This window comes from Pavona decussata, unplaced genomic scaffold, assembly GCF_977016875.1.
Source record: "Pavona decussata unplaced genomic scaffold, jaPavDecu1.1 SCAFFOLD_133, whole genome shotgun sequence".
Classification (NCBI taxonomy): Eukaryota; Metazoa; Cnidaria; class Anthozoa; order Scleractinia; family Agariciidae; genus Pavona; species Pavona decussata.
In genome coordinates this window covers 1,877,501-1,903,145 of record NW_028145546.1, presented here as the reverse complement: position 1 = coordinate 1,903,145, position 25,645 = coordinate 1,877,501, and the positions used below count along the sequence as shown (strand labels likewise).

Genomic DNA, 25,645 nt, shown 5'->3' with positions numbered 1-25,645 from the left:
AAACTTTATCAAAAATAATCCCAAAAAACGTCTCAACTAAACACCATCACGCACACGCGATGATAGTACGCGTAACTTACTTACGAAACTCTCTCTCTCCATATATATATATAAATATTCAAATCAGTCTATGCGTGCGCGTGCTCTATCCGCGCGCACGCCAGTTAGTGTTCTGTCTTCTTAACAAGGGGATAGCATGGATCATGGGGATAGCGATTTGACGTTGTATTTTGAGTTTTGCCTTGTCATAAACGGCTTAAGTAGCTTCAGTAAATCTTCAGTTTTCTTGTGGCTCAAGTTTAGATCCCGTGTAATATACTTTGACCTTGATCGACCTTGATCGACCTTGATCTTGAAGAATGCGGAAGTATTAAAGCGGACTGTACAAAATAGCTGGAAATAGAATGTAGAGCGCTAGTTATCGATAATTTCCTCGACATGTGTCCCGATCCTCAATGTCGACCATAGGAACACACACAGTGTCGCTATTTAACAACAACTCCATCAAACAAGATAGAACTGAAGCGCTGTGACTTTTTGAAGATTATCAGTTTCCAGATCTCTTATTGTGGCCAAACTGCAGAAAAGACGATCGGTTCGAACAAGCTAGAACGAGACATATGATTATCTTAAGAGTGCAGTTGCAAAAGTAAAACTGATATAAAGTCAGCATTACAAAGTGAAGGTATGTATCATATCAACCGGGATTTTAGCTGCTTGGTAAGAATAGACGAGATGAGCTGCATTGATGACACTTAGTCTATTCAACTATTGACATATTGTAACATATTTCAAATGTTTTAACGTATCTCTTTCGATGTAATAAATAACATCAGAAGAAATGAAGTCAATTAAAGTTGTGGATGTCAGCAATAGAGTTCAAAATGAATAAACTGAATAAAATCAGTACAATAATCGGCATTCCTGTAGGCGGAAAGTGAAATACTTTCGCACGATTTGAATCTCTGTGACGGGTTCAGCTCTTTTATAAACAACATCTCATAGACGAGACCGTCAAATTTGTCCCGGTGCCAAAAAGTTCGAATTCTTGGTTAAGGACATATGTGTTTGATGTGTTTCCCAATTGTTGACCTTACTACTCTGTTCCGCAATGCGTTGGTGTAGGTTTGTTTTCCAAACCGCAATATATATATATATATTTTTCCAACTTTTTTTTACTTCCGTAAGGAACTATGATATATTATAAAGTCCTAATTGTCTGTGAACAGGTTGCACTGAATTTTAAAGGCAGGGCACCAGGTGAAACATCTGATTTCGATTCTTTTGTCTGGCCTTTGGAAACGCCTTTATATCAGACCACGAGAACAGGACGTGACTGTATGTAAGCCTACTCATAGTGTAGCACATGATTTTCAGCTCGTCACCATTTGTGATGACGTCACCTTTTCCTAAAATGGTAGCAATGGCAATGTCGATGTCGAATTAGCAAGATGGCCGAAGCTGCAGTGGAGAGACAAAACGAGAGATTTTATTGCCATGAATGCAATAGAGAAGTTTCTCTTAACTTACCGGTAATTTTTCCTACTCTGTAGCACACTTTAAGTCATTTGTTGGCCCATTTTAGCGTCGTGATCTCATGAAAAGCGACGCTAAATGTTGCTGAAATGTTACTGAGTTGATTCAGTTTCGTTTTCGCTTTATCAAATTATCCGGTTTTTAAATCAGCCGCATTTATACTTGTTTTCATTAGGTGGACTTCTTTCATTGTTTCATAATACGTTATACTACTAGCCAGTATTAAGATTATAGTCTAGGAGCTCAAGTTAGGGTCGACACCAGATTGATTTTAAAAACTCAAACAGAATTTTCTGTGACTTCACCAGTTTCCGCAGAGAATTTATATTAGTGTAAGCTTTGCCTTGTTATAAATGTTTACTGTACCGTCTGTGTCACGAGCCGACTCAAGTATCGCACACACTGAGAGAAGCATGGTATTACAGTCTATAAACAGATTGGACTGGCTAAAATAGAAACTCTCCGGTAAATTGTTTTCAAAGATTGTGAAATACGTAAGTTTGGTATAAGAATTGTAGCTATGGATGTGTGATTTACACAAATCACTTTCTTGATATCACACAGTTATTAGGAAATTCTTGATAACAATCTGATTTAATTTTTCACCTTTTACAATGACATTATTAATCAACAGACATGATATGCCTGAAATATTGATCAATATCTTCAATTTATGAAGGATCGATGCACTGTTATATCAAATTAAATACACTGATGTAAATCTTTATCCTCTATGTCAGCGTGATCAAACAAACCTTAGCTACTAGTTCAGTCTTCTGTTAGCTTTCCAGCATCAATGCAAGACTCGTACAATTGCCATTGCATTGAGAAAACTCTATTCTGACTAATGGTTGGGTGTTGATCTAGTGGACAAGTTTGTGCACTCAGCAATAATATTGATATCAGCAATGGTTATTGTATTATTTTAGCATACTAACTCTGTGAACACTAATTGTGCATTGTTGGTATTTTATTAGGACTTTACTTGCTCACAGTGTCAGGGAGAATTTATTGAACAATTAAGCGATAGGTATGTGTAATCACATCTTATGAGTTATGTTTGGTTTGAAATGCTAAAATGTAGTGAGTGCAGAACAAGGCATGTTTGGGACACAGTGTTTGGTTTGTTATTTTGTCTTTGGTTTTCAATGCTGCTGGTCGTCTTCACGGTTGCTTGCTTTATAGTTGTAGAATGCCTACAGTTGGTATTGGACCTTGTTGCTGTTCCCGTAGCTATAATAGGGATCATAAGATTGGATAAAGTATTAAATAAAATAACCATACCTTCACATCACACAGATGACCATGTAGAAGTGGTGGTCCCGTCTCTAACTTGTACAAGTTTTCGTGCTTTTAGGTGGATCAAGGTAGAAAGGAAATGGCTTAAAATGAAGACCAACAAGGACTAAACAAAGCCTAAAAAATAGTGCTTCAAGTGCAAAAATTCTTTCATTTTCTCATGAAAGAGGATAATAACACAATGAGTTTTTTTGGAAAAGGGCAATGCTGCCCCTAATTCCCACATCATTATACCAATGCTATTTACAGCCTCCATTGAACAGATTATTGCTATACATATGTATTTCAGTACTGAGGAAGAAGACAGTTTCGTTGATGTTGAAAGAGATCCTGCGGCACAATTTGCAGAGGTATGTGTGTTTTTCTTTTCTTTGTAAACTGCAAATTGTATGAGGTATTGCTAACAGCAACCTCTGGATTAGAGACGTTATATTTTACTAGAATGCATCAAATCTGGCTTTGAAACCAAGTCTCAAAGCAGCCATTTTTCCAGAGCTCTGGTCTTCCTGTTGTAGAAGGAAGTTTGAAATGAGGTTGGGATGGGAGATGAGAATCTAAAGTAGTTACACTAGAACAGTTATACTGAAACTCAGTCTTATTCCCATACCCTGATGTGAAGGTCCATACTATATATATTGTACATAGTTTACTTTTGCAAGGTTGCATATATATGTTGCAAAAGCTAATTACGTTCGACGTAGAAAGAACGCAGGTTCCTAATACAGATTAGAGTCAAGATTGTATGGGACAGTTGACCATCAACAAATGAACTAATGGATCTTGGGACGCGTATTTGGCATACCCCGCAGATTTTGCAGTATCGGATGACATCATCATCAACCTGGCAAAGGAGGGAAAGCCTGGGATCGAGATCATCAAACGCACTCCCTAATCTTTGGTTATTACTTGTTAGAAGCTAATGATGATGCTCATTGCTTGCAATTATTGTGGAGACTATTTTTAAAGAAAGATGAGCCTTCCATGATGCCCTCAGAAATTGAAATTGGCATTACTGTTTATACTCAGAATGATCTGCCATTGAACTATCTCAATTTAGTTCCTTAAAAAGTCTACTTTTATTTTACAGTTACTTCAAAGAGGTTTGCTAGGAGGACTGGCTGCAGGTAACTTAAAACTTTTTTTTTACTTTATTCTACAGTTATGTAATTTTTTGTTCCATAGTACTGACCAAAATGTAAATTTAGTATAAATGCAACAGATTTAAAAGTGAAGGTTTTCCTCTGAAAGTGAAGGGGATTCATGTTTGAAGATGCAGAAAATGACTCATTACAATATGTTGTTTTTTTAGCAGCGTCAACTGAGGAAGGACGGTCAAGAAGAGCTCGAAGACCAAGAACAAGAATAAGTATTCGAACCAATCAAAGATCAGGGGAGAGAGGGGATCCCGCAAATGCTACTACTGCTGCAGCGATTGATATGTGAGTCGGCTTCCTGGCTGAGGATTCTTAACTTTCACCACAAAAACTGCTTCTGAATCAGTTACTTTCAGATGGCTAAATGATGTACATGCAGTGGTGAATAATGACTTGATGTGATTTTTTTCTACAGGATTCTTCAGAACCTTTTTGGAGGCTTAGGAGCACAAGGTATTCTCCTTCATTCCTAAGATATTTATTTATTGCAAATTAGCTCATTCAATAATTATAAGGGCTGTACGAAAGAATATTGCTTGGGTTCATGACAGTAATACATTGTATGGAGTTATAGGAGATAGCAAGAGCCAATTTCCCCCGTGCAGTTGCTGTTTGTTTACTTTGCCTTTATGCTTGCTTCAGGTGTTACCAGTGAAGATGATACTTCAGGTCCACCTGGCAACCTTGGATTTCCTTTGTAAGTACATGTATAAGTCATGTAACCATAACATACCATTTTCATAATTATGTAATAGTAGTGCCTTTTGTCTAATCCAGAAATAGTCAGTTGGGAAAGTTGCTGAATGATGTAGCTATGCTATATAATATTCTGGTCAAAAGAGAATTTGGAAACGTTGGTTTTTAAGGAATGAAGAAAATCAGAAATTTAGTGGAAAACCCTAGAGTGAGGCAAGAACCAACAAGAAATAAGCATAATAGCTAAGGCCTTTTGCAAAAGTTGATCATGTGACCAAAAATTGGCAAACTTGCAGCCGCAGCTATAGGAATTACAGAAATGCAAAGAGCATATTTTATTTAGCTGGAACACCAATTGAAGGGGTGTGCAGAATAAGGCCCTAAGTGACTTTTGATGTAAGGTCAAATTCTCCTTTTGTTTCACAAGCGAATACAAGGAAATTTGTAAGAAGAATCTAGCAATTTATCAGAAGTCACTTAGGGCTTTTTTCCCGGCACCCCTTCAATTTTAAGATCAATAACCTTGAAGGCTGAGATTTCAGGACGATTTAAATGTTGGAAAAATTGTAAGGTTTTGTATGGGAGCGAGAAAGGCGCCGGTGCCATCCAGTCACATTTTCCATAGTTAATCGCACAAAAAGGAGGTGGTATATAATATAACTACACAGAATGAAAGAGGGTGACAAACTTAGCTGGAAAATGCATTTTCAGACCAATAAAATGAAAGCAAAAGATTTTGTGCGAGTTTAAAAATTGCAAAATTTACAAGGATTTGTATGGAAAAGCACTGAAACGTGACTGGATGGCAAGCTGGCTTTTTCTCGAACAAATCCCTCTAATTTTGAACGTCCATAAAAATTTCCCCTTAGAAGATATAAGCCTGACAATTCGCATGTTAGGTTATTTTTACACACTCTTTCCATTTTTGATAAAATCATTTGCTAAAAATAGGTAAATCGTTGTGTTTAAGAAAAGTAGGTCACGTGATCAACGGTTGCAGAAGGCCTATTATGTTAAAAGTGCAGTGTTCAGATGTGGGCTATAGATTATTGCTGGAAGGAAAATGCTCTCACTTGTTCCTTGAGCGTGAAAAAACAAATATCCTGAGCATGTTCTACTTGCATATTTGCTCACTTTACTTGCAAAGTACAGTGAACTACAAAGAGCTTAACTCTGTTGCTTATCACTATGGCATGACCACAGAGTTACCATTTTGTTGACATAGTGCATTACGAACATTCCAAGGAACTTGTTATCAGAACAGTGGACGATGTTAGCTACATTAACTTGCTATTTATATCAGCACTCATACCCATGTCATTCATGCAAAACTATCACAAGTGACTTTTTGCCTTGAAATCAAAATTTTTTTAAATAAACTCTAAATTGGCACATAGACTGGTCATCACGCTTGAAGCTTTGTTCTGTACTTAGTTTTTGAGCAAAAGGGTGAAAAACAAGCAATATTATTTATTTAGCATATATATTTTTAAAGAACTCAAGCGACCATCACAGAGGAAAAGATGAACCACTGCTTCACTGATTTGTTTATGTCCTATACCTTGTCTGAGTTGGTTCGGTTTTTAGCATTAAGTAAAAGGCAGATCCATGATCTTTGTATTTAATAAATTTTGCTCAAAAAAAAAAAAATACAGAACTATAGTGCTTGCATGATAACCAGTTTCTGCAAAAATAGAGGTAGAGCTTACCTGTATTTGGAGCAATTTTGATTTGCACAAGACTCTTCAATCAAATAGCAAACAAGCGGTAATTCATTTAAAAAGTTATTATAAGCAATATTGATTAATTATGCATTATGGGTGATTGATTGATTTATTATTTAATGGGTTCCAATTTTCTTTTCATATCTTTACAGCAATATTCTCCGTCTCCATGGAAACCCAGCTGATTATGCGTGGGGTACAGAAGGGTTGGATACAATTATAACACAGGTTAGACAGTAATCCCACAAACGACAGTGTTATATATGAGGCAATATTTTGTGCCAATTGTCTCACGGCAAACGGTTGTTATTTCACAAAAGTACATGAAAAAGCGTTATTGAGTGTCACATTCTATGCCATGGCTAAAGTTAACTTGCAATTTTTTTCAATTTTAACAGTCACTGTGAAAAGTATGGGTTGGGTCTATTCAGTGAAGGAAAACTGTGGACAAAATGTCCATTTATTAGGCAAATCTTTTAGGCAGTTTATGTTGGAATTAAGCCACTAAACCGTTATGTCGTGAAGAAAGTTGCATGAAATGTTGCCTGTTGCAGCACTTCCCTTAGAAATAATAATCATTATTTGAATATTGGTATTTCTCAATTGATTTTCTAAATTATAATTTATGCCCTCACTTCCTTTTACATGAATATTAAATTGGTGTTTTATTTTTTCATCAGCTCTTAAATCAAATGGAAGGAACTGGTCCACCCCCTGCTGACTCAGAGAGAATACAAACTCTTCCAAAAATAGTAGTCTCACAGCAATTAGTAGGTAAGAATCAAAACAAATGTCTTCATTTCTCTTGTGTTTGAATTTGTGAAAAATGTCAAAGTTTAATTTACTGGTGCCACTGTTGAACACTAGATTTCAAGAAAACTGTTTTGCCTGGCTTAACTGCTGTACCATAATTTATTGTTTCTTTGCTCAAATTTTACAGTGGAGTGGTTAAATAATTTTTCAACAGTTACAGGATTATTGGTAATGGCGGTGTGTTTTAATTAATCCTCATAGCCCTGTAGGTTTAAGGACGGTGCCTACTTTTGTTACTGCGCATCTCGAGATACCTGGGTTTCCTATGAGTGGTGCCCACTAATACAGGGATATTTTTGCATGGAGAAAGCAGACCTTAGCAAGTGCTCCTGGTAACCGAAAGGAAAATTTGGGGTAACCATGCATTTTTCAGGGATAATAAAGCTTCAATTTGGAAAAAAAAAAAAAATGCCATACAGTCAAGTTGACTTGTAGTTTATGAAGAATGTTCTTTATCTAGTTTTGTAGTTATAGTTGTCAAGGATTTTATTTTCCTTCTGTTTAGATGGTTGCACAGAATGTGCTGTTTGCCAAGAAAAGTTAACACTTGGAGAAGAAGTTAGGCAATTACCATGTAGACATTATTACCATTTTGACTGCATAGAACCTTGGTTAAAAATGGTGAGTACACTTGCTGCTTGTGTTTATACTGTGGACTGTTTTAAGACTACATGTACTCTTGTGAGCAACAACTTTTGTAGAAACATTTGTTCCCAAAATTTTGAATAGTTATTGTTCAAAATCATAAAACCTCATAATTTGAAATCACAGTCTAATAGACCTCTTTCATAATGGAGGGCAAAATTAGTATTCTTTTATGTGCATGCAAATAAGCCTTCTTGACCTCGCTTTTGAGTGAAAATACTTTTGTTTTTACACATGCTAGCAAGGCCAGGAAGGCTAATTTAAATGCATACATAAGAATAACAATATTATTAAGCCCTTCATTTATGAAAGAGGTCTATTACATGTATAAAATTCCCAGGGTTAAAGGCAAGGTACATAAAGTTGCAGTCAAGTTTATGTGGCCCATATGGCTGTAGCTTAACCCAGTTTCTGTAACGTGAAGCAACTATGAGAATTGATTCTCCCGCCAGAAGGGATGCTAGTCCATCGTAGAGTTGCCGCCAGCAGTATGTGATCAGTACCCATTTATACAACAAGAGAGCAAAGTTTCTTGTCCAGGAAAACAACACAATAATGCAGAAACCACGAACCACTGTTCATCAAACCACCCACCATCTCATCGAAAGTCCAACATGCCAGCCACTACAACACTGCATCCCCACACAGGGTTTACATTTTCATAGCTAAAGCTGCCAGTTATGTCATCTTTAATAGCCTCATTATTGAATGATACTTTCTGTGATCAAGCCTCGCAACTTACAATGATACTCTGTTGTCTATTTGCAGCATGATTCTTGTCCAGTTTGCCGATTGAGCCTTAGTAGCACGCAAACAAGGGGATCATGAGATTTCAGGCTAGCTGAGTTTGTGGCAAACACACTTGAAATGATTTGGGATAAGTCTGCCCTCTGTTGGTCAAATGAAGGTCCAAGTTATCAGTTTACATACCATGGTAACTGTGAACTAATGTTGGCTGGTGTGAAATCTTTACTGTGTACTTTATTAGATCAAAATCAATGTAACTCTTCTGTAGAGTTCAATGGCCTTTACCTTTGTTTGTAATGAGTGTAAATAAAACATTCACCAATTACATGTAGAATTATCTTTTAACATAGAACTATGTAAATTGTATAATTTATCTTTGTTCAGTTTTGATAGCCAACCAGTTAAGACATGGGGATCTTTTGAAATGGAAAGAATGCTGATTGCGCTAAAGTTGTCAGCAAACCTTGCATTTCATATAATAAAGTACAGAATGCTGATAGTTGACACATAAGATAAAATTATTTTCTCATTTTTCTTGAGCATTTTGAGTCTGTCTTTTTTCAAAGAAACTGTAACTTTGATTTGAAGATCATTTACATCATAGTTGTTACTGCACTAATAAAATGATTACAAGAACTTGTACCCTTTGTATTTGTTCTTTTTTCAAATGTTTTTATTGGACTGCCCTTGGCCATGCATAGCAGTGGCCTCTCATACTCTACAAGAATTTTCTTTTCCTCCATCCTCTGTTGTTTTGGAAGTTTTGAAATACTTCTGTCTCAAGCAATAATTATAATTTCATCAGCATATCATTTGTGTGTGTGCGACTAAGTAAAATGATGACCTCACCCTGTTGCCTCAAAAAACAATTTCTTTAAACTCCCCATAAATTTGCTGGCCAACAAGAACCAAGCTGTTCTTCAATTTTGCTCCAAATTCCCTCCACTTTATTTCTTACAAACTAGCTTCCTTGTCAGAAACATCTGAGTACTATATTTTCAAAAAATGCAAAAGACTCAAACAAGAGCAATGCTTAATTTATTTTTTGTTTTCCTTCAAATCAAAGAATGGGAGATTGTCCGTGCCTTGCAGTCTTGAGATGAGGTTATTGCTTAGTTCTTATCCATAACATTTTAAATGGATCCTGATTGTCAGACAATAATAAATGCAATTATTGCATTTTCCAGGCATAGGACACTTGTGCCTAAGACCTGTTCAATTTTTGACGACAAGGTGGATAGATTGTCAGGCTAACAGGTGTATTTTGACTGGCTTCTCCAATGATTTTTAAACTATACTTCCCAATGTTAGTTTTAGTCCACAATCATGGAATACAACGTAACATTCACTGGGAAATGGAAAGGTTGGTATGAACTTTTTCTTCAAAATTTGGAACTGAAAGTGAATAGACCCTAGAGGACAGATCATTGGTCATACCAAGGACACAAACTAAAGATGACACAAAACAAGACACTCAATGAGCTATTTTGGTAATACGACTTCTGCTCACTGCTAACAGAAGGTGAACATGTAAATTAACTGACGACAGCTACATGTGACGCCATGTAAGCACTCGCCAGGTCTAACTCTAGTTCGCAGCCTTGGTTTGACTCTCACCAGTATTCTACAGCGACAGGATTTGTGTTATGTTACAATGTGTGAAAACAATTTTTACACCAGTGGAATACATATCAGTCAATACACACAGTTTCAACATTTTGGGAAGTTAATTCTTGGCTTGTATTTGACTTGGTCTTTGCGGTGGTCATGGTATCATTGATTAAAGCTGGGTTGCACATTTGTGAGTTGTTCCCATTGGTAAGGATTCTATTCTCCACATATAAGTGTGAATGTTCTGCACTAGAAATTCTTGAACCTTGAACTGTTGGTTGACAGTGATTGGCACTAACTGCTGGACTTGCACATTCCACCTCCATAGGAGAAATTGAGTTTTGAGGAGAACTTCCTGGTTTAATCTTGGGAATGTTGTGTTTTAGTTCTGGACTGGTGGCCTTGTGAAGGGCTGGTGACACAGGCCTGACAAACTGCTTGATGCTTGGAGTATTAGTGTGTTGAGAGACAGAAACCATGGTAGCATCGGCACACATATCTGAGCTGTTCAAACCATCGGCCACTGCCAAATTCTCAAGACCAAATTTTGCCAGAATGTGACTGTGAACATACCAGCGAAGCCGGTCAGTTCTCCTTTCCTTTGTAGCAATGTTCTGTATTTTTTTCTCAAGCTGTCGTTTGGAGATTGGACAATTTTCATCAACTTCTTCGTCAGCAACATCTCTGCCTAGACATTTAGATGTCCATTGCTTTCTGAAGAGGCTCATGATCTTGTGAAGGCCTGCTGTGTTGCCGTGAATTACTTGAATTAGTTCTGGCATGGCTGTAAAGCAATCAAAAAATAAATTACACTACAAATCATTGCAAAAGTTGCTTTAACAGAACTACTGCAAAAGAAACTACAAAAACATCATCTCACCAGACTTCCACTTGAAGAACAAAACTTTCAACTCTACTGCAATGTACATTTAATTCCAAGGCTTAAAATAAATTAGCCTGTCAGACTTGTGCATTTCAAGGCCCAGACTAACAAGATTTTTTTATTTTAGTGTATTAAGCCAGACTGTCAGTACTAATGGAAAGTACAAGACATCAAAACAATTTTTCAGTAATCACTTTTTCAGGACTTTGAGGTCTCCTTGGCCTTGCAAAAAATGGAGACTCCAAAATGGCTTCACAAAAAAAATCATTGTTAGGACTGTGAGATGAAGGGAACCACATAAAAAAAAATCAGGTTTACAAGATGCATGAAATACCACTTAAATTTACCAACACTCTGTTTAAGAATAATGCTCCCTCAAAGACACCAAGTTTGTATTAAAATACCCAAGGGTTTATTTGAGTGTCGTGAAGTAACCTATTTATCAGAATACAATTACCTTCATCTGGTACATAGAGAGCACCACTGTTACTGGTGTTTGGGGAATCAACAGTAAAGGCATCATTATTTCTGCTGCTGGTAGATGAACTCTCAACATGTATTGGTCCATCGACAAGTAAACATGCTGCGAAACGCTTTAGAGTAAGGTTCAATGAAGCTTCTTCTAACCACAGGCATCCCACTGTAACAGGCTTTATGGGTTTGCACTTTCTTTTCATCTCTGCTTCCCAAGCCTTGGCTTTTGCCAACTGTTGATCCTTTTTATTTTCAGAATTCTCATCCTGTGAAGAGAAAAAAGATGTCAAACATGTACTTCTGGCTTAAAAGTTGTTCACCATGAATCTCATTTTATCTCAGTTTGGGTGGTTAGAGCAACGAGTCAGTGCATGGAAGGTTAAAAGTTGGACTATTATCAGGGAATTATATGTTTTTGTGGACCGTGTAATATAGGCAGTGGGCATAAAAACATTACTGATTGGACTGAGTAATTGTGCATGAGTTCACTTGTGAGGTCCAAAAATGTAGCACTACAGTTCCCCAGTGCACACACAGACAAACGCAGTGTTAGCATTAACTTCTGCTACTCCTAAATGCTTTACATGTTTAATTTTGGCTTTCACTGCACAATTTGGTCTCAGACCCTGCTTTGCTCATGACAAGCTACAGATAATCTATAAGCTGACCAAGCTTCGCACTTACCAGCAAATATCTTGTTATCACCAATATTGCTGCAAATCAAAATTACCTAATTACTTTTGCCTTAAACAATGCTTTCTATACCTTTTCATCTTTTTCTTCCATATCTTCCTCCTCCACACCTTCATCATCTGACAAGTAACCATGAGGAACAAAGAACCCATCATCATCGTCATTGTCTTCCTCACCATCAGCCTCATCTTCACCCTAAAACACAAAATAAGGTTACATGTTATTAAAACTTTGTTGGTAAGAAATTATTAAATAGCAGTTCTCTGAAACCTAGACCAAGGGTGCTTACCATTTACACAGAAAACCAAACAATTCTGGTTAGAAAATCAAGTGGTATGTGTCATTAAATCTGGAACATTTCTGAAATTATGGGCTCCAGGTCAAAGCAATGCAATTTTACTGCTCCTTTGGGGATTTCCAGTTGATCCTGATACATTTTCTTTTTGGTCTGCTACAAAAAATTGCTTTGTTTTCTTTATTTTGCTTGTGATAGTGTGATGTAACACTAGAGACTTCCAGGATGTTCTATGCTGATTCAAGTGTGCCAATCAATATTGATCTCAAACATTCTAGTTGCATAATAGTTTTTTGCAAATGTTGCTGATTTATATTACCTCACTGTTGGACAAACTCTCCCCAGGTTCTTCCTCTTCCCATTCATCATCACTTTCCACCTCATAGTCAAGCAATTCCTGAAGAATGAAACATTTCCTGATATGTTTACAGTAAGAGAGAAGTAGGCATGTGTTCTTCATTTACTAACTCTTTGAATATAAACTCTGTTGATGTGATCCTGAAGTCCTGTGAAGGGTGATCTCAGTAAACTGGTCCTTTGTTTCTTTACGATCTGCCAACCTTGGTTCAGCTGCCAATCAGTCTCATGGCTAAATTTCACCATGATTAAAAGTATACTACCAGATGTTGTACCTAATGATAACAACTGTAGGGCCATCTTAGTCTACAAGTAGTCTCTTACTTCACTCACGGATAGTAGAGTGGACAAACAAGCGAGTCTGCCAAAACTGCCTCCAGCAAAGAGACACAACATGTGGGTGGCAATTTTCACGCATACTACAAACACTCCATCCCTGAGAGAAATATTTTAGACTGCTTGTAGTCAGGGCTCCCACTGGCTCCGCAATGTAAGTAACTGGTCCCCAGTAGCAGTAGGTGTAAAATGGGACCCCACCAGAGATTGGCAGGTCATTTACTCTTAGCTATAAAAATGGTGGAATGTCAGTTTCTTGAATATCCTGGAGTACATTTCTCAAAACTCCGGAAAATATTTCAGACCCCCAAAACTACTCTTTTTATGCACATAACCAATTTAGTTTTCCAAAATTTTAAAATGTAAAAAGGTTGAAAACGTCACAAGATTAAGAAGCACATTGACCTACATTTGTGGACAAAACGGTAAAGAAACTTTTAGTCAATCTCCACATTCAACTGCCACAGTGATACATCAGCAACACAGCCCCCGCCCCCCCCCCCCCCCCCCTCATCAATGTTGGTCTGCCGCTGAAAAAAAAGGGTTGGGCCATTGTCTGGCCTTCAAAGCAACACTGAGTGAGGGGGAGGGGGGATTGAAGGTTTGCTACTCTCCAAGTGGTGATTTCGTTAAGGTAGATTGAAGTATATGCACAAAATTCACAGTTTTTTTTTAACATTAAGTTTTGTCCACGACTGTAGTTTGTACAAAAACTGCAATCACTTGATAGAAAGGCCCAAAAACCTTTCGGGTGTTTTGAGAAATGCATCCCTGCCACGCTACTATGCTCTTGTTGGACAGCAGCCTTGAAGGTAGTTACAGTATGTGTATCACATAACAAAAGTGTGGCTTAACCATACCGTGTCCTTTTTGAGAGGGTTCCTTGGAGTTATTTTTATGCTTTTCTTTCTCCATGTACCAAAATATGCTGGCCTGTGGTTTTCCCGAAATTGAAGCAGCTTGTACTTCAGGCCAACTGTAGCAGATACCTCTTTCTTTGGATCAACGATTTCAATGCTTGAAATGCTGTTCTCATCAATGGTGATGGGATCATCCAAGATTGTGGCATCTGAGCTGCTTTCTGTATGTTCAGCAATGGTAGAGAGTTTGCGTCTTGTGTACTTTGGTATTGGTTTTCTCTTCTCTAGTTCTCTCAAATACAATTCAGGGAATTCCTATGAATGAAAAAAGAAAAATCACCTTCAGAACATAACAGTGTAGAACAAGAATGCCACCTTAATGTAAGGGCACAAATTAAAAGTTAGGATATTTTGCCAGACAGTGCTGCGTGTTGCACTGCAGAAAAGTTTGGCTATCTTAACATGCCCTTTTACAAGTCAAAGCAACAATTGAGAGGTGTGCTGACTAAACTAAAAGATGGTCTTTAACATCTCTGACACTATGTGAAAGGCTTGACAACGACAGCCTTAACCAGTCCTCTAACATAGATCAAAGGTGGATAGTAAAGGCAATTTCTGTGCAGTGTTTTTTTTTTTTTTTTTGGTTTGTTTGTTTCTGATGAGTTTCTACATCTTTTTGAACCTCTCTGGTGGCTTGCCTTTTAACTGGCTAATCCAAAACAAGAAGAAGTGTTCAAGGCAAAGTAGTCAACTTCCACATTTATTCTCTAAAATCTGCCCTCTGCAGTTCTTGGATTTGTTTGGCCAGGAAACAAAAACCAAAAAGGTGTTAAAAAGTTGTTACCTCTTAATAACCAAATAGTGACTATCATTAAGTTGACAATATCAATACTGAAGAAAAAGGAATGATCACCTAAGATAAAGTGCCTTAAATTCTACTTACCACAAGAAATGTACACATAACAGTAAGTACAGTGCATATTGATATTGGGGGTTAAATGTTTAAATGCCAGCAAGAAGCTTTGTCCTCTGACTGATGTGGTAGAACCGTATAGGCCTACACACAAAATGCATATGTTAGATCAGGAGCCTGTGGCCCTAATCTGCAAAGGCCTTCTTGTGTTCAGTGTGAAGGCTGGATAAAATTATAGCCTTAAAACCTTTTGTAACAAAGGCTTTAGTCTCATTATCCACTTAACTTCTTTTTATTCATTTTGTAGGTTTTTTGCATTTTACCTGTTGTTGAAGTCCTTCATCTAAAGCCATCTTATCGTCAAGTGTTAACTGTTTACGTATCACTGGAGCAAGGCTCATTCCTGCTTTGATCTCAAACGGCTTGAATCGACTGTTGTTCTCTACCACAACCTGAAATGATGTCAATTTAAAGTTGTTTATAAGCAAAAGAATACTATCATCAATAAGTTACAACAACTTGCTGTTGATAAATCACATTTCTAACTAAAAACAAGCAGCATGTAAGGCCCTTTTTTTTTAAAATGACACTGCTACTACATCATTAATTAAACTATTTTCACATAAATTACCTTTGGTGCAACAGTAGAGGACTTGGTGAAAAAGTTTGCAAAACTTTCTTGGAGCTTTTGTTTCTTTCTCTCCTAATGAAAAATAACAGCACATTTACAGGAATCATAAGTGAGACAACATACACCAAAAGCTGGTGGAGAAACAAGTGACAGTACCTTTATTGCAGACACCCTCGGGACCGCAAGTTAGTGTTCTTAATAGCGAGAGTCCATAATACTGGGAACTTATTTCAGTCAAACGGTCTGCAATTTATTTTTGCCAGGATTTAGTTGTTGTTCGTATTATTGCCAGGGGTGTCCATAATAGCGAGGTGTCCAGAAGGCAAGAGTTCACTTACTTATAAATAAACTGAAACAACTACAATATATACCTCTGGTGATGTTATAAACACTAGCAACCACTTTCAAAGAATAATCTTTATTCAGTGAAAAGTATACATAACATACCTGTTCCTCTTCTATGCTTCTTTTTTCGGCCTCTCGCTTTCTTTTTTCTTCAATTTTGGCACTAGAAATAAGCAAATAATTATGTAACATACAGCACAAATTGTTTTGACCCACAACATTTGCCTTTAATATTGGACCCTTTATCCTATACTGCCTATTTGGCTATAGTTTCAACTTCTTTTCTGACACAACAAATTGGGTACAAGTTTAAATCTGTACCCTTTCAAATATTTACTGCTGTGTAGGGTGTAGTTGGTGTACTGTATTTATACAGTTTGGTTATGGGAGAAGTATTTTACCAGTACAATTTGGATATCTTCAAGTTTTTTACTATCACCACATAAACATAACCTAAACCTTTTTATAGAAAGTTTTACAATACAATAATTGTACTTTTAGCGTCTAAAAAGTTGTCCTACCTTTTTTCTTCCTCTTTTTTTCTCCTTTCCTCATCTCTCCTTTCCTTCTTTTCCAGTCTTTCTTTTTCTTCCTTCTCTCTCTTTTCCACTCTTTCCTTCTCTTTTCTTTCCTTTTCAGCTTGTTTTTCTTGTCTTTCCTGGTCACGTTTTCTCTTGGCTTCCAGTCTTTCCTTTTCCTTCAATGCTTTTGCCTCTTGTTTTTCTTTCTGCTTTTCTTCTCTTAATCTTTGTTTTTCCAGTTTTTCCTTTTCCTAAAACCAGAAAGAAAAGAATTAAATTCATGATTGTAGCTAAAAACACCACTGAAAAGAGAAGTCACATGTGTGTATTTAAAAATATTATTACTTATAATCCATCAAATATTTTCGCTCGTGCGCGATTGGTCTAAACAGCTCACGTGACCAAATATACCCCAGCTAAAACTGAGGAATATCCGAGGATATTCCCCAAGTGATATTCCCCAATTTCAAAAACTTCAAGGAGCGTCAAGTTTGCAATAAAAATGAATGTCAAGATGGGGGAACGGTTTGCTTTTGTGACAGAAGAAGAGATAAACCTGCTGGTCGATAAACCTGAGTACCAGAAAAAAACATATGCTCTAAACGTTTTTGACGGTAAGCTGTTCGTAAACGAAATGTTGAAATACTCAAGCTCGTATTTGCGACATTTTCTCTTGGTTTGAACTCTGTTTAACAGTCCTTGAATTAAAAATGTGGTGAAACTGAAAAATATGAAAGGTGAAAAGTTTTAGCCCATCTCATTTAAGAGTATTTATGGTTTTCTTTCAGTCTGGCGAAATGAAAAAGCCATCAACAAGCTATTAAATGAGTTTAATTAATAAGCTCAAAGCTCGCTCACACGACGGCAAATATTACAGTTGTAATTCAATGAGAGCAATTTGTGCTGGCCTGGATATAAGGAATTTAAATCACGAAAACATAAATTTCAGTACCATTACTGACAGAGTTCAAGCCGGTAAATGATGCTATCAATGCTCACCTGGTCGAGATCGCTCGTGAACATAAATCTCGTCCACGAAACAAAAACCAGCCATGATACCCCGAGATGTCGAAATTCTCTACGAAGAGAAGCAGCTTGTCCTACTCTCGAGCAACAAGTTTAATCCTCAGTGATTGTGAACGACTTCATTGCTGGCTCCATTCAATGCGGTCAAGTTAGCAAAGAAAGCGCTTTGATGGAATCCAGCAAAAACAACCGGTGGCGTCGTATTCGACTGCGGGTTCAGTCAGCTTCGATTTCTTCACAGGTCGTTTGCGGCTAGCAAATTCCACAATTGTATTTTCGATATAAAGTGCTGCTCCAATTGAACACGAGATAAAGGAAGAGAACGACAAAGCGCCGGCTGTTTCGTTGACGGCAGTTTACACTTTTTACGGAATGCGATACTTTACAGTTTTTCGCTTTCAGTGATCTTTAGCTTGTTCTCGAGAGGTAGTTAGATTCCATGTAACCTTATCCACCACTTGTATCTTGCTTTTGTCTTTCACGGAATTAAACAAGTTTACTTTCCTTTCAAATGTTTTACCTTTTCCCCAAACAAACGCTTTCGACCTGAAGCGAAATCTGACGTGGAGATTTTGGAAGCCAACAGACAAACTTTGACGTGATTGACATATGACAGAATGGCAGATCCTGCCAATTCCCGCAAGATTCCCGCATGTTGCGAAAAATATTTGAAGGATAATAAACACAATAGCCTCTATTTGACTTTAAAAATATGCTCAGATATTTGTCCTTGGACATTATCTGCTCCTCGAAGCTCACAGTTTTCCTCGAGCTTCGCTCTCTGAAAACTGTTCACTTCTCGGAACAGATAATGTCCGCGGACAAATATCTGAGCATATTTTCGCGCCAAATGGAGGCTATTGTTTATGTAGTTCTAGGACTCCGATGTGATGCTTAAAAGAATTGTAACTGAAGTAGTTACCCTTTCCTCCTTTCTTTTTTGCTTTTCAGCACTTTTTAGAAGTGGAGTTCCATTACTAACCTGTAAAAATTAATAAAACTAATGTTAACAAAACAAACACTAAATGGACTGTTGGATTGAAAAATAATAGAGCAGACAATTGTTTGTTTTGTAACACTAAGGGAACTTTTCATTTCTCAGAACTAGCCCACCAGTTCAATCATTTCACAAATGAAATGCATCAATTTTAATGACAGTTCAGATGCCATTTTTTCATTGCTTTCAAATGGCACACACTACTCTCACTAAACAAGAAAATATGTCCAGAAATGCACGCTAATGAGATTCATGAACTGTATCATAGACATCACAAGGTGTCCCCTAATCTAAATTCTCACAAAAACATACATAATTCTGTCAAACATGAAGTCATATGAAAATGACAGACAGGCCTGTTTTATATGAAGTTGTACCCAAATTCAGGGTTAGGTGCATTTTCTGGACATAAGTGCAATAAACTCAGAATTGTGCCATTTAAACAATTCAAAGAATCAGTCCTGTAAAAAGGTACACTCAATTTACCGACCAACCTGTGTGGCCGGCCAGTGCTGACCAGTAGAAAGCACCCTTTGAGTTGAATGAGATACACGTGTAGGGTTTTCAATAAGATTTGGAACAGGGGCGGTGGCTCTAGAATAGTTTTTGTATCAGGGTAACATTATGTTTCTACAAAAACAACAGTTCACGAGGGCAGACTAAACAACCAGCCTTGAAATCTATTTTTCTAGGCCACTGCAATGATTATGATGGTTGAGGAACAACTACAAGAATTCCGTGCACATGAAGTCCCAGTAACTCAGAAGTCATTTTAAAGGGAAAATAGTTTCACTGCAAAACACTGTTTTCTCAGACTGCAAATTAATCATTCCTTACTTTATTTTTTGCTGGAGGGGATTGATCGATGATCATTAACTCATCTTCCTCAAAAGAGCATGAATTTGCTTCCGGTGAGGAAACACTGCTAGTGTTGTGCTCACGTGGTGTCTCAACTCCATTCTCTAAAACCAAACTCTTAGATACTTTAGCTGGATCCGGGGTAGCTTGTGGTTTTACGATACTCTCCTTTACATCTGGGGGCGAGGGTGCCCCAGTGACGAGACCTCCAGTTATTTTAGGTGTTTCTTCACAAGTTTGAGATGGGTTGCTTTCGGAGTTACTACTGCTAGTGTTGTTAGTTTGAGGTAAAATGGAAGCAGAGGGACCAGGAGAAGTCAGTGGTGATGGACGCAATGTTGAAAAGGGTAGGACAGCTGCAACAACAACAACAACAACAACAATATAAATCAAAGAATGTATATATCAGCATTGTTGTCTTCCAGCCTACAGAGCATGGCAAGTACACATGCGAGTTTTTAGAAAATCCTTTATTTATTTCTTAAGAAAATGCTTCTGCATACACAAAGATGTCGTCGAGTTTTGCCATACTCTGTACAAGGGGTTGTCTTGAGAGACAATGAGGTTCATTGGAAAGAGACCAAATATTAATCCTGTTGGAAATTCAACAACATTTTACCATGCAATATTGGAGAATGCGTTTGTAATGGCTGGCAGAGAGAAAAAGCTTTTATGTCTGGAACCGGCACAAAGAGAACCATAGACATCAACATAAGCATAGGTAACATAGATGTTAGGAATTTCCAATATTTTCTTCAACTAACCTTGTTTGAGTCTTTTGCAAGGCGGACTTGAGCAGTCGTCTCTCTCGGATTCCTTGGCACATGCTATGAGAAAGTAATAAAGGAAAAAAAACAAGGTTAGTTGAGCTTAAGTTATTGCATTCACTCGAAAAGTATAAAATTGCTTTGTAAGCAGAAAGCACATTTTATAATCGAAAGCTTACCTTCGCTAGCTGATTCACTTTCAACGTGAGGTTCAGAAGTTTCACCAGGATTTCTCATAACGTCAAACCCTTAAAACTAATGTTAATACCTAAGAGGACATTTAGAAACTAAAGAAAGAAAAAGGAACTAGAAAGAAGAGAGAAAACAGGCGAATTCAAGCGAAGAACTTCAGTATTTGTGGAGGATGAATTGCGCGTTCTTCAAAATTGGCGGGAAGTGTCTGTTTTGATGCATCATGGGAAGATTTTAACATAGGAGAACTGGGAACTAGAGAACTTTCGGGACAGATAGAAAAACATACATGAAGTACTCACCGTAGAACATGCACAACTTCGAGGACACAAATCAAGAATTCGTCAAACCATTCGTATTCTTTCTGTGTTGTAATCAAAATGAATGCTCCAGAATCATTTGAGCCATTCCTTTTGCTTGATGGAGAAAAAAAGTAAGTGATCCAAGCTTGTATAAGCTTTTCTTGAAGTATTAAAATCAGTCTCATTCTTTGCTCATCTATCTTCAAGATCATTTCCGTTCGATTCATATCTTTTGCACTTCCCAGTAAGCTTACATAATTATGTAAGACTTCTCTATGCGATACATGGATCTGACTTGATTTATATCCTCATTTTAATAAATAATGTTATCAGTGAAATGGTATTTGTAGACGCCTCAATCCACAAGATTAGTTGTAACATATAACATACAATCAATACTATGCTTACATGCTTATTATTGATCAGTTTGTCTAAGGTTATCATATGCTACACATTTATTTACAGAATCACTATAACAAAAGACACAAAAGTTCCAAATGCAGCACACTTTGTAGTAAACAAAGAAGATCATACATTGGGAAATCTTCTCAGAGCGTAAGTAAACAGAATATCATCATCATCACGTATTAGTTCATACTCAACAGCAGTTGGACAACAGATCAGAGCTGAGTTTTCTATTAAAAGAAGTGTCTTTGACCCAGGCTACATTTTATGTAGGTTAAGCTGAAGATCTTCAATGTGGGTTTCCAAATCGCCCAGCGTGCTGGCGCACAAATCGTAGCCTGTGGCGTAAAGTGACATAAGTCAGAGGTAGTGGCTGGTGTTAGATTACCTGATAGGCATTAGTGTAAAGAAAAATTACCTTGGCTTTTTAAAACTCAAATCGTTCAATTGAACTGTTGTTATCTGGGATTTCTCCCCTGGTGTAGGATATAAAGTCTACAGGCAGGGGAGCAGAGAGTCTAGGGGATGAGGATGGCATGACAATCATCTCAACATTTCCCTGGTGAATGCATTTCAGTGGCCACTTGACGCAGAATTTTGAAATCCCTTGGCTTATGTTCGGCATGGAACATACACAGAACATACCATGGGACAGTTGAAAATTTTAGACCCAAAAAAATACGCCCCCCCCCCCCCCCGTCACGTTTATACCCGAGTATCCCCCCTGGGGACATACCCTTGTGTCTGTCAAGTTACTATTTGCTGAGTTGCCTCACAAAAATTTAATATTCTGAAAACAAAATAATATTAACTACAAAGCCTGGTATTTTTGCCAGTTTCAGGAACATCAAATTTCAAAGGGGCCACCGTCAGACCAATAATTCCAAGAGAGAAACACTCCGCTGTTTTCTTTGAATACACCAATAAATTATTTTCTGAACAAAACATATTGAAACTGGCATTTAAAAGTTATGATGAACAGTGAATGATGCGGCCTTTTAGGCGAAAGGTTGAAATATTTTAAAAAGGGATCCAAAAGATTTTTTTCAGGGACGTAGCATAGTCAGCGATTATCTATCAGCATGTGCTTCAATGATCTGGAATTTTGGGCAAATCAGATTCATGTACCACAGTTGCATTAGAATATGATGAATGTCCACTAAAGTAATAATCTAAACTACCTTTTTTGATGTTCCAACAGGCAGCTGTTACGTGATCCACAGGTTTTATTTGCTGGGTATAAAGTTCCTCATCCCCTGGAACACAAGTTTGTCCTACGCGTTCAGACCACACCCGACTACAGTCCACAAGAAGCGTTCACAAATGCTATCACAGACTTGATCAGTGAGGTGTCTCTTTTAGAAGAAAGATTTAAGGTTATTGTTAATTCCTTGCTGTTCTTCTTGTATCCATGGCTGTCATTCAGTTTTTAAATCACGTTACAGTGAGCTTCACAACCATGACAATAATTATTGGATGCTTTGTGAGTTAAGGAGGCTCAAAAGGGTTTTCAGCTGTATGCACACACACATAACCCTCCCACCCCACATCTGCTGAATGAATCAGAATTTTTTATCAAAAGTCGCATGCGCAGTCCACCAGAAGTGAAAAAAGAGCATAAAATCATGCAAACCAGAAACAAAACCGGCCTGTCTTGCCCCTATATTTTTCTTATAAAAGTACTGGGTAGAAGTTATTAAAATATCAAGAGAATTCATCTTGGGTGATTATATCCTTAATTCTCATGACCTCAGGGATTGAATAAACATTGATTTTAGCAGCAGAAATTTGATGCTGATCACTGTTAGGGCTTCAAGGGTTAATCTCGCTACTTTTTATTTTGAAATAATACAACAGACGTGACAAAAGAAACCCCATGCACCAATTGATTTTTTGCATGCATGCAACATTCAGTAAGCCACTTCAATTCGTTAGTAAGCCGCTTAACTTAGTTTTTGAGATAGTTTGCAAAAACTGAGATTTAGATGTCCTTTTTGTGGATCTTACCTGTTGCCATAGCAACCGCTATGATGTCGGAACCAGCCTTACAGTATAGCCCAACAAAACCATTTCAAAGAAGTTTATAGTTTGCCCACATGATCAACTTTTTTTAACTTGTCATCATTTCACAAAAGCAATGAAAAACCATTACGAGCCTAAGGATTATTATTCTTTCAGTCTTCCAAAGTTCTATCAAGGGTATTCAGTGGTAACAGCTGTTATGGGTTATGGCATCAGACTTGTAATCCAGAGGTCCTTGAGTTGATTCTCAGTAGCGCTGTGTTCAACTCCTTGTCCTCCCTTGTAACTAGCCAGCTGGTCCACCTCCTTCCAGTTGAGATTCTTAAGCATGTTATGTTGTATTTTAAAATATATGTTTTTTCCTGTTTCTGTCATTATCTCTGAGAAGCCCATTTTGAGGAGAGGATATAATGAAGTACAAATTATGTTAAGTCAGCATACTATTGTCTAGTGTAAATTGGATAACTTTAAAGTCAGGGAGTCAATGAAGAATTTTGAGGGGTCAGTAGCTCTGGTTCTCTCCAAGTCTTCTTAAGTTTACCATTCAATTTGTCAGGTCAGGAAGTGACCTTTCTGAGATTTTTGACCTGAGACTCCTCTCTTGTCTGGAACACGGTTAACTCCCTTCCTAGTCAATAGTAATGCTCCTTTAAGAGCTCTACCTTTATAATTGATCTTTTCCTCAAGATGAGGAATGCAAGTGATCCTTCAGTTATAATTTATGCTCTCATTATTTTTATGTTTTCAGGCTGCTGTCAGGGATAAACAAGAGGGCATCGAGTAAACTGAACTGTCCTTAAAAGTGTAATTAATAATTATATGAAATAGCAGTCTAGACCTGTAGTATTACTGGGCCATTTAAGAATGGCAGCACAGGGTAAAAACTTTCTTATTCATCACACAATTCTCCCCATAAAGACCATGAGCAAAAGAACTGGCTCTTTGTATCCCAAGGTCTAGTTACTCTGCTTTTCAAACATGTTTTGTTTTGTACATGTACATATACTGTAGCTACCTAATAAATATTTTCAGTTACTTGTCTCATTCTGTTTTGTGATAATGATCAAACCTTTGTATCAGCTTGTAGCAGTAAAAGAGAAAATGTGTCAAATATGGAGATCCATGGTTGAAGTTGTAAACTGGACAGCATGCTTGTGCCACTTGCCTGCAATATTTTAGGTGAATACACACGAAGGGCTACTCAAACAGGGCTGTCATTAAGAGGCGGGGGCCAGGCGATTTGCCCTGGTTACTAAGAACATGGTCCCCGGCTATTTTCATAGGAAAATAGAAGAAAAATGGAACCAAAAGAAATTCCTAGCTGTTTGATTCCCCGCCTACTTGTTGTATTTATCCAGCAACTTGAAATCTTAGTGACAGCCCTGCTCAAAAGAGTTTCATGGAGGGAGGCTGTACCCACGTGTTCAGCTCCTAACACTTTGCATACCTTTCTGACCAAATTGGTAGCACTTTCACTTACCAGTATGTTAAACAGAAAATTGTACCCTTCTCCTTTTCTTTGAAGACAAACCAAAGCCTCATTTTCACATTGCAATTTCTGCTTGGTAGTTAATTTTTGAATAAATGCATTTCTTACCCCCTCAGTCTTTTTTTGCAATCCAAAGTTAAGATTAACTGCTTCCCTTTTTCTTAATATGAGGGTGAAAAAGGCAACCCCGTCAGTTGGAGCCTGTCTGTAACAGCTCACAAAAGGAAGCCCCTTCCCCTCCCCTCCCTCAGGGTGTACATATTGTCTGCCTTTCTTGAAGATTTGCCTTAACAAATTAATATTTACATGGCTTCACAATTAGGTGCCAGTTTTTTTGAGTAAGTTTGCCCGTGTACATACCGTGTTCAGGGAAAGGCAATTAAGTGATTAAAAAGTATCTTGTGTACGGTCACAATCCCTTTGGTAACAAAAGTCTTTTTCTTCTTGTGGTACAAGCTTTTAATGTGAAGTAAAACATTACAATATTCCACTACAAATTTATTCATAAAGTTTAATTCTAGTAAATATCTTCATTACTACCATTACATTACCAAAGACCATACTTGCATTACCATACATGTCCTTATTCCTTAAAATTTCTCCACAATATTATTTTTCTTGTTACTTTGTGTTAATATTTTCAATTGGTAACTTGTAACTCCTAAGGTAAAGTTTTTTTTTTTTTTTTCCTGCTGGAAATAGCAAAAACACAACATAAATCTTTGGTAGTAAGTTTTCAGCATTGACATAATAAAGAATCACTGCTTGATTCATTTGGCTGTATAGATTATCATGGAGTCACCCGGCTGTTTGGAGTCTTGCCTCCTGCACACCTTTGAAGACAATAAAGTGATATGATTGATACAGCCTTGAAGCCCGGATATACATTAAGCGCTGGATCTAAATCTCGCAGTCCATTAAATTCTTGTCCCAAATTGTGCTTTAGGGATAGACAGGTATATGAATAATATATTGCACTGTGTATCTGGGTCATTTAGAATAGCAAAACTAAACAAGACATCAAGACTGAGTTTAGGAATAAGAAGAATTCCCA

At 37.3% G+C, this 25,645-nt stretch overlaps 4 protein-coding genes across 7 annotated transcripts in view; 2 read left to right on the top strand and 2 right to left on the bottom strand.

The window, feature by feature from the left end:
* The first annotated feature begins 1,381 nt into the window (after window positions 1-1,381).
* LOC146468155 (E3 ubiquitin-protein ligase RNF126-B-like) lies at window positions 1,382-9,256 on the top strand. 2 transcript variants are annotated; one of them, XM_085125062.1, is made up of 11 exons: window positions 1,382-1,532; window positions 2,514-2,566; window positions 3,125-3,185; window positions 3,923-3,959; window positions 4,148-4,274; window positions 4,405-4,442; window positions 4,632-4,686; window positions 6,562-6,637; window positions 7,090-7,183; window positions 7,728-7,843; window positions 8,636-9,256. In XM_085125062.1, the coding sequence occupies exons 1-11, from the start codon at window positions 1,452-1,454 to the stop codon at window positions 8,693-8,695; spliced, it is 798 nt and encodes a 265-aa protein (XP_084981188.1). In that variant the 5' UTR covers window positions 1,382-1,451; the 3' UTR covers window positions 8,696-9,256. The 2 variants fall into 2 exon arrangements, with proteins under 2 accessions (XP_084981188.1, XP_084981187.1); XM_085125061.1 differs by having other exon boundaries at window positions 1,383-1,532; window positions 4,145-4,274.
* LOC146468154 (uncharacterized) lies at window positions 8,884-20,563 on the bottom strand. Its single transcript, XM_085125060.1, has 13 exons — window positions 20,361-20,563; window positions 20,179-20,241; window positions 19,394-19,770; window positions 18,482-18,541; window positions 16,534-16,784; window positions 16,115-16,175; window positions 15,668-15,739; window positions 15,360-15,488; window positions 14,124-14,438; window positions 12,890-12,967; window positions 12,348-12,470; window positions 11,566-11,848; window positions 8,884-11,009 (listed from the first exon to the last, which is right to left on the bottom strand). The coding sequence occupies exons 1-13, from the start codon at window positions 20,416-20,418 to the stop codon at window positions 10,306-10,308; spliced, it is 2,574 nt and encodes an 857-aa protein (XP_084981186.1). The 5' UTR covers window positions 20,419-20,563; the 3' UTR covers window positions 8,884-10,305.
* Window positions 20,564-20,659: 96 nt separating this feature from the next.
* On the top strand, window positions 20,660-24,146 carry LOC146468153 (DNA-directed RNA polymerase II subunit RPB11-a). Its single transcript, XM_085125067.1, has 4 exons — window positions 20,660-20,806; window positions 21,141-21,230; window positions 22,282-22,456; window positions 23,851-24,146. The coding sequence occupies exons 1-4, from the start codon at window positions 20,754-20,756 to the stop codon at window positions 23,884-23,886; spliced, it is 354 nt and encodes a 117-aa protein (XP_084981193.1). The 5' UTR covers window positions 20,660-20,753; the 3' UTR covers window positions 23,887-24,146.
* Window positions 24,147-24,442: 296 nt separating this feature from the next.
* Window positions 24,443-25,645, bottom strand: part of LOC146468152 (protein boule-like) — a 7,606-nt gene continuing 6,403 nt past the window's right edge. For all 3 annotated transcript variants that reach the window (XM_085125065.1, XM_085125066.1, XM_085125064.1), the window contains exon 7: window positions 24,443-25,424. In XM_085125065.1, the coding sequence (XP_084981191.1) occupies window positions 25,362-25,424 (63 nt within the window). In that variant the 3' untranslated portion in view covers window positions 24,443-25,361. The remainder of the gene's footprint in view (window positions 25,425-25,645) is intronic.

Coding starts and splice junctions, on each gene's coding strand:
- LOC146468154 (XM_085125060.1), bottom strand. CDS start 20,418: ATGAGAAATCCTGGTGAAACTTCTGAACCTCACGTTGAAAGTGAATCA. Junction 20,242..20,360: donor AAGTGAATCAGCTAGCGAAG/GTAAGCTTTCGA, acceptor ACTTTCTCATAG/CATGTGCCAAGGAATCCGAG. Junction 14,439..15,359: donor ATGAAGGACTTCAACAACAG/GTAAAATGCAAA, acceptor TTTCATTCATAG/GAATTCCCTGAATTGTATTT.
- LOC146468153 (XM_085125067.1), top strand. CDS start 20,754: ATGAATGCTCCAGAATCATTTGAGCCATTCCTTTTGCTTGATGGAGAA. Junction 20,807..21,140: donor TTGCTTGATGGAGAAAAAAA/GTAAGTGATCCA, acceptor ATTTATTTACAG/AATCACTATAACAAAAGACA. Junction 22,457..23,850: donor TTTTAGAAGAAAGATTTAAG/GTTATTGTTAAT, acceptor TTATGTTTTCAG/GCTGCTGTCAGGGATAAACA.
- LOC146468155 (XM_085125061.1), top strand. CDS start 1,452: ATGGCCGAAGCTGCAGTGGAGAGACAAAACGAGAGATTTTATTGCCAT. Junction 2,567..3,124: donor ATTGAACAATTAAGCGATAG/GTATGTGTAATC, acceptor TATGTATTTCAG/TACTGAGGAAGAAGACAGTT. Junction 6,638..7,089: donor TGGATACAATTATAACACAG/GTTAGACAGTAA, acceptor TTTTTTCATCAG/CTCTTAAATCAAATGGAAGG.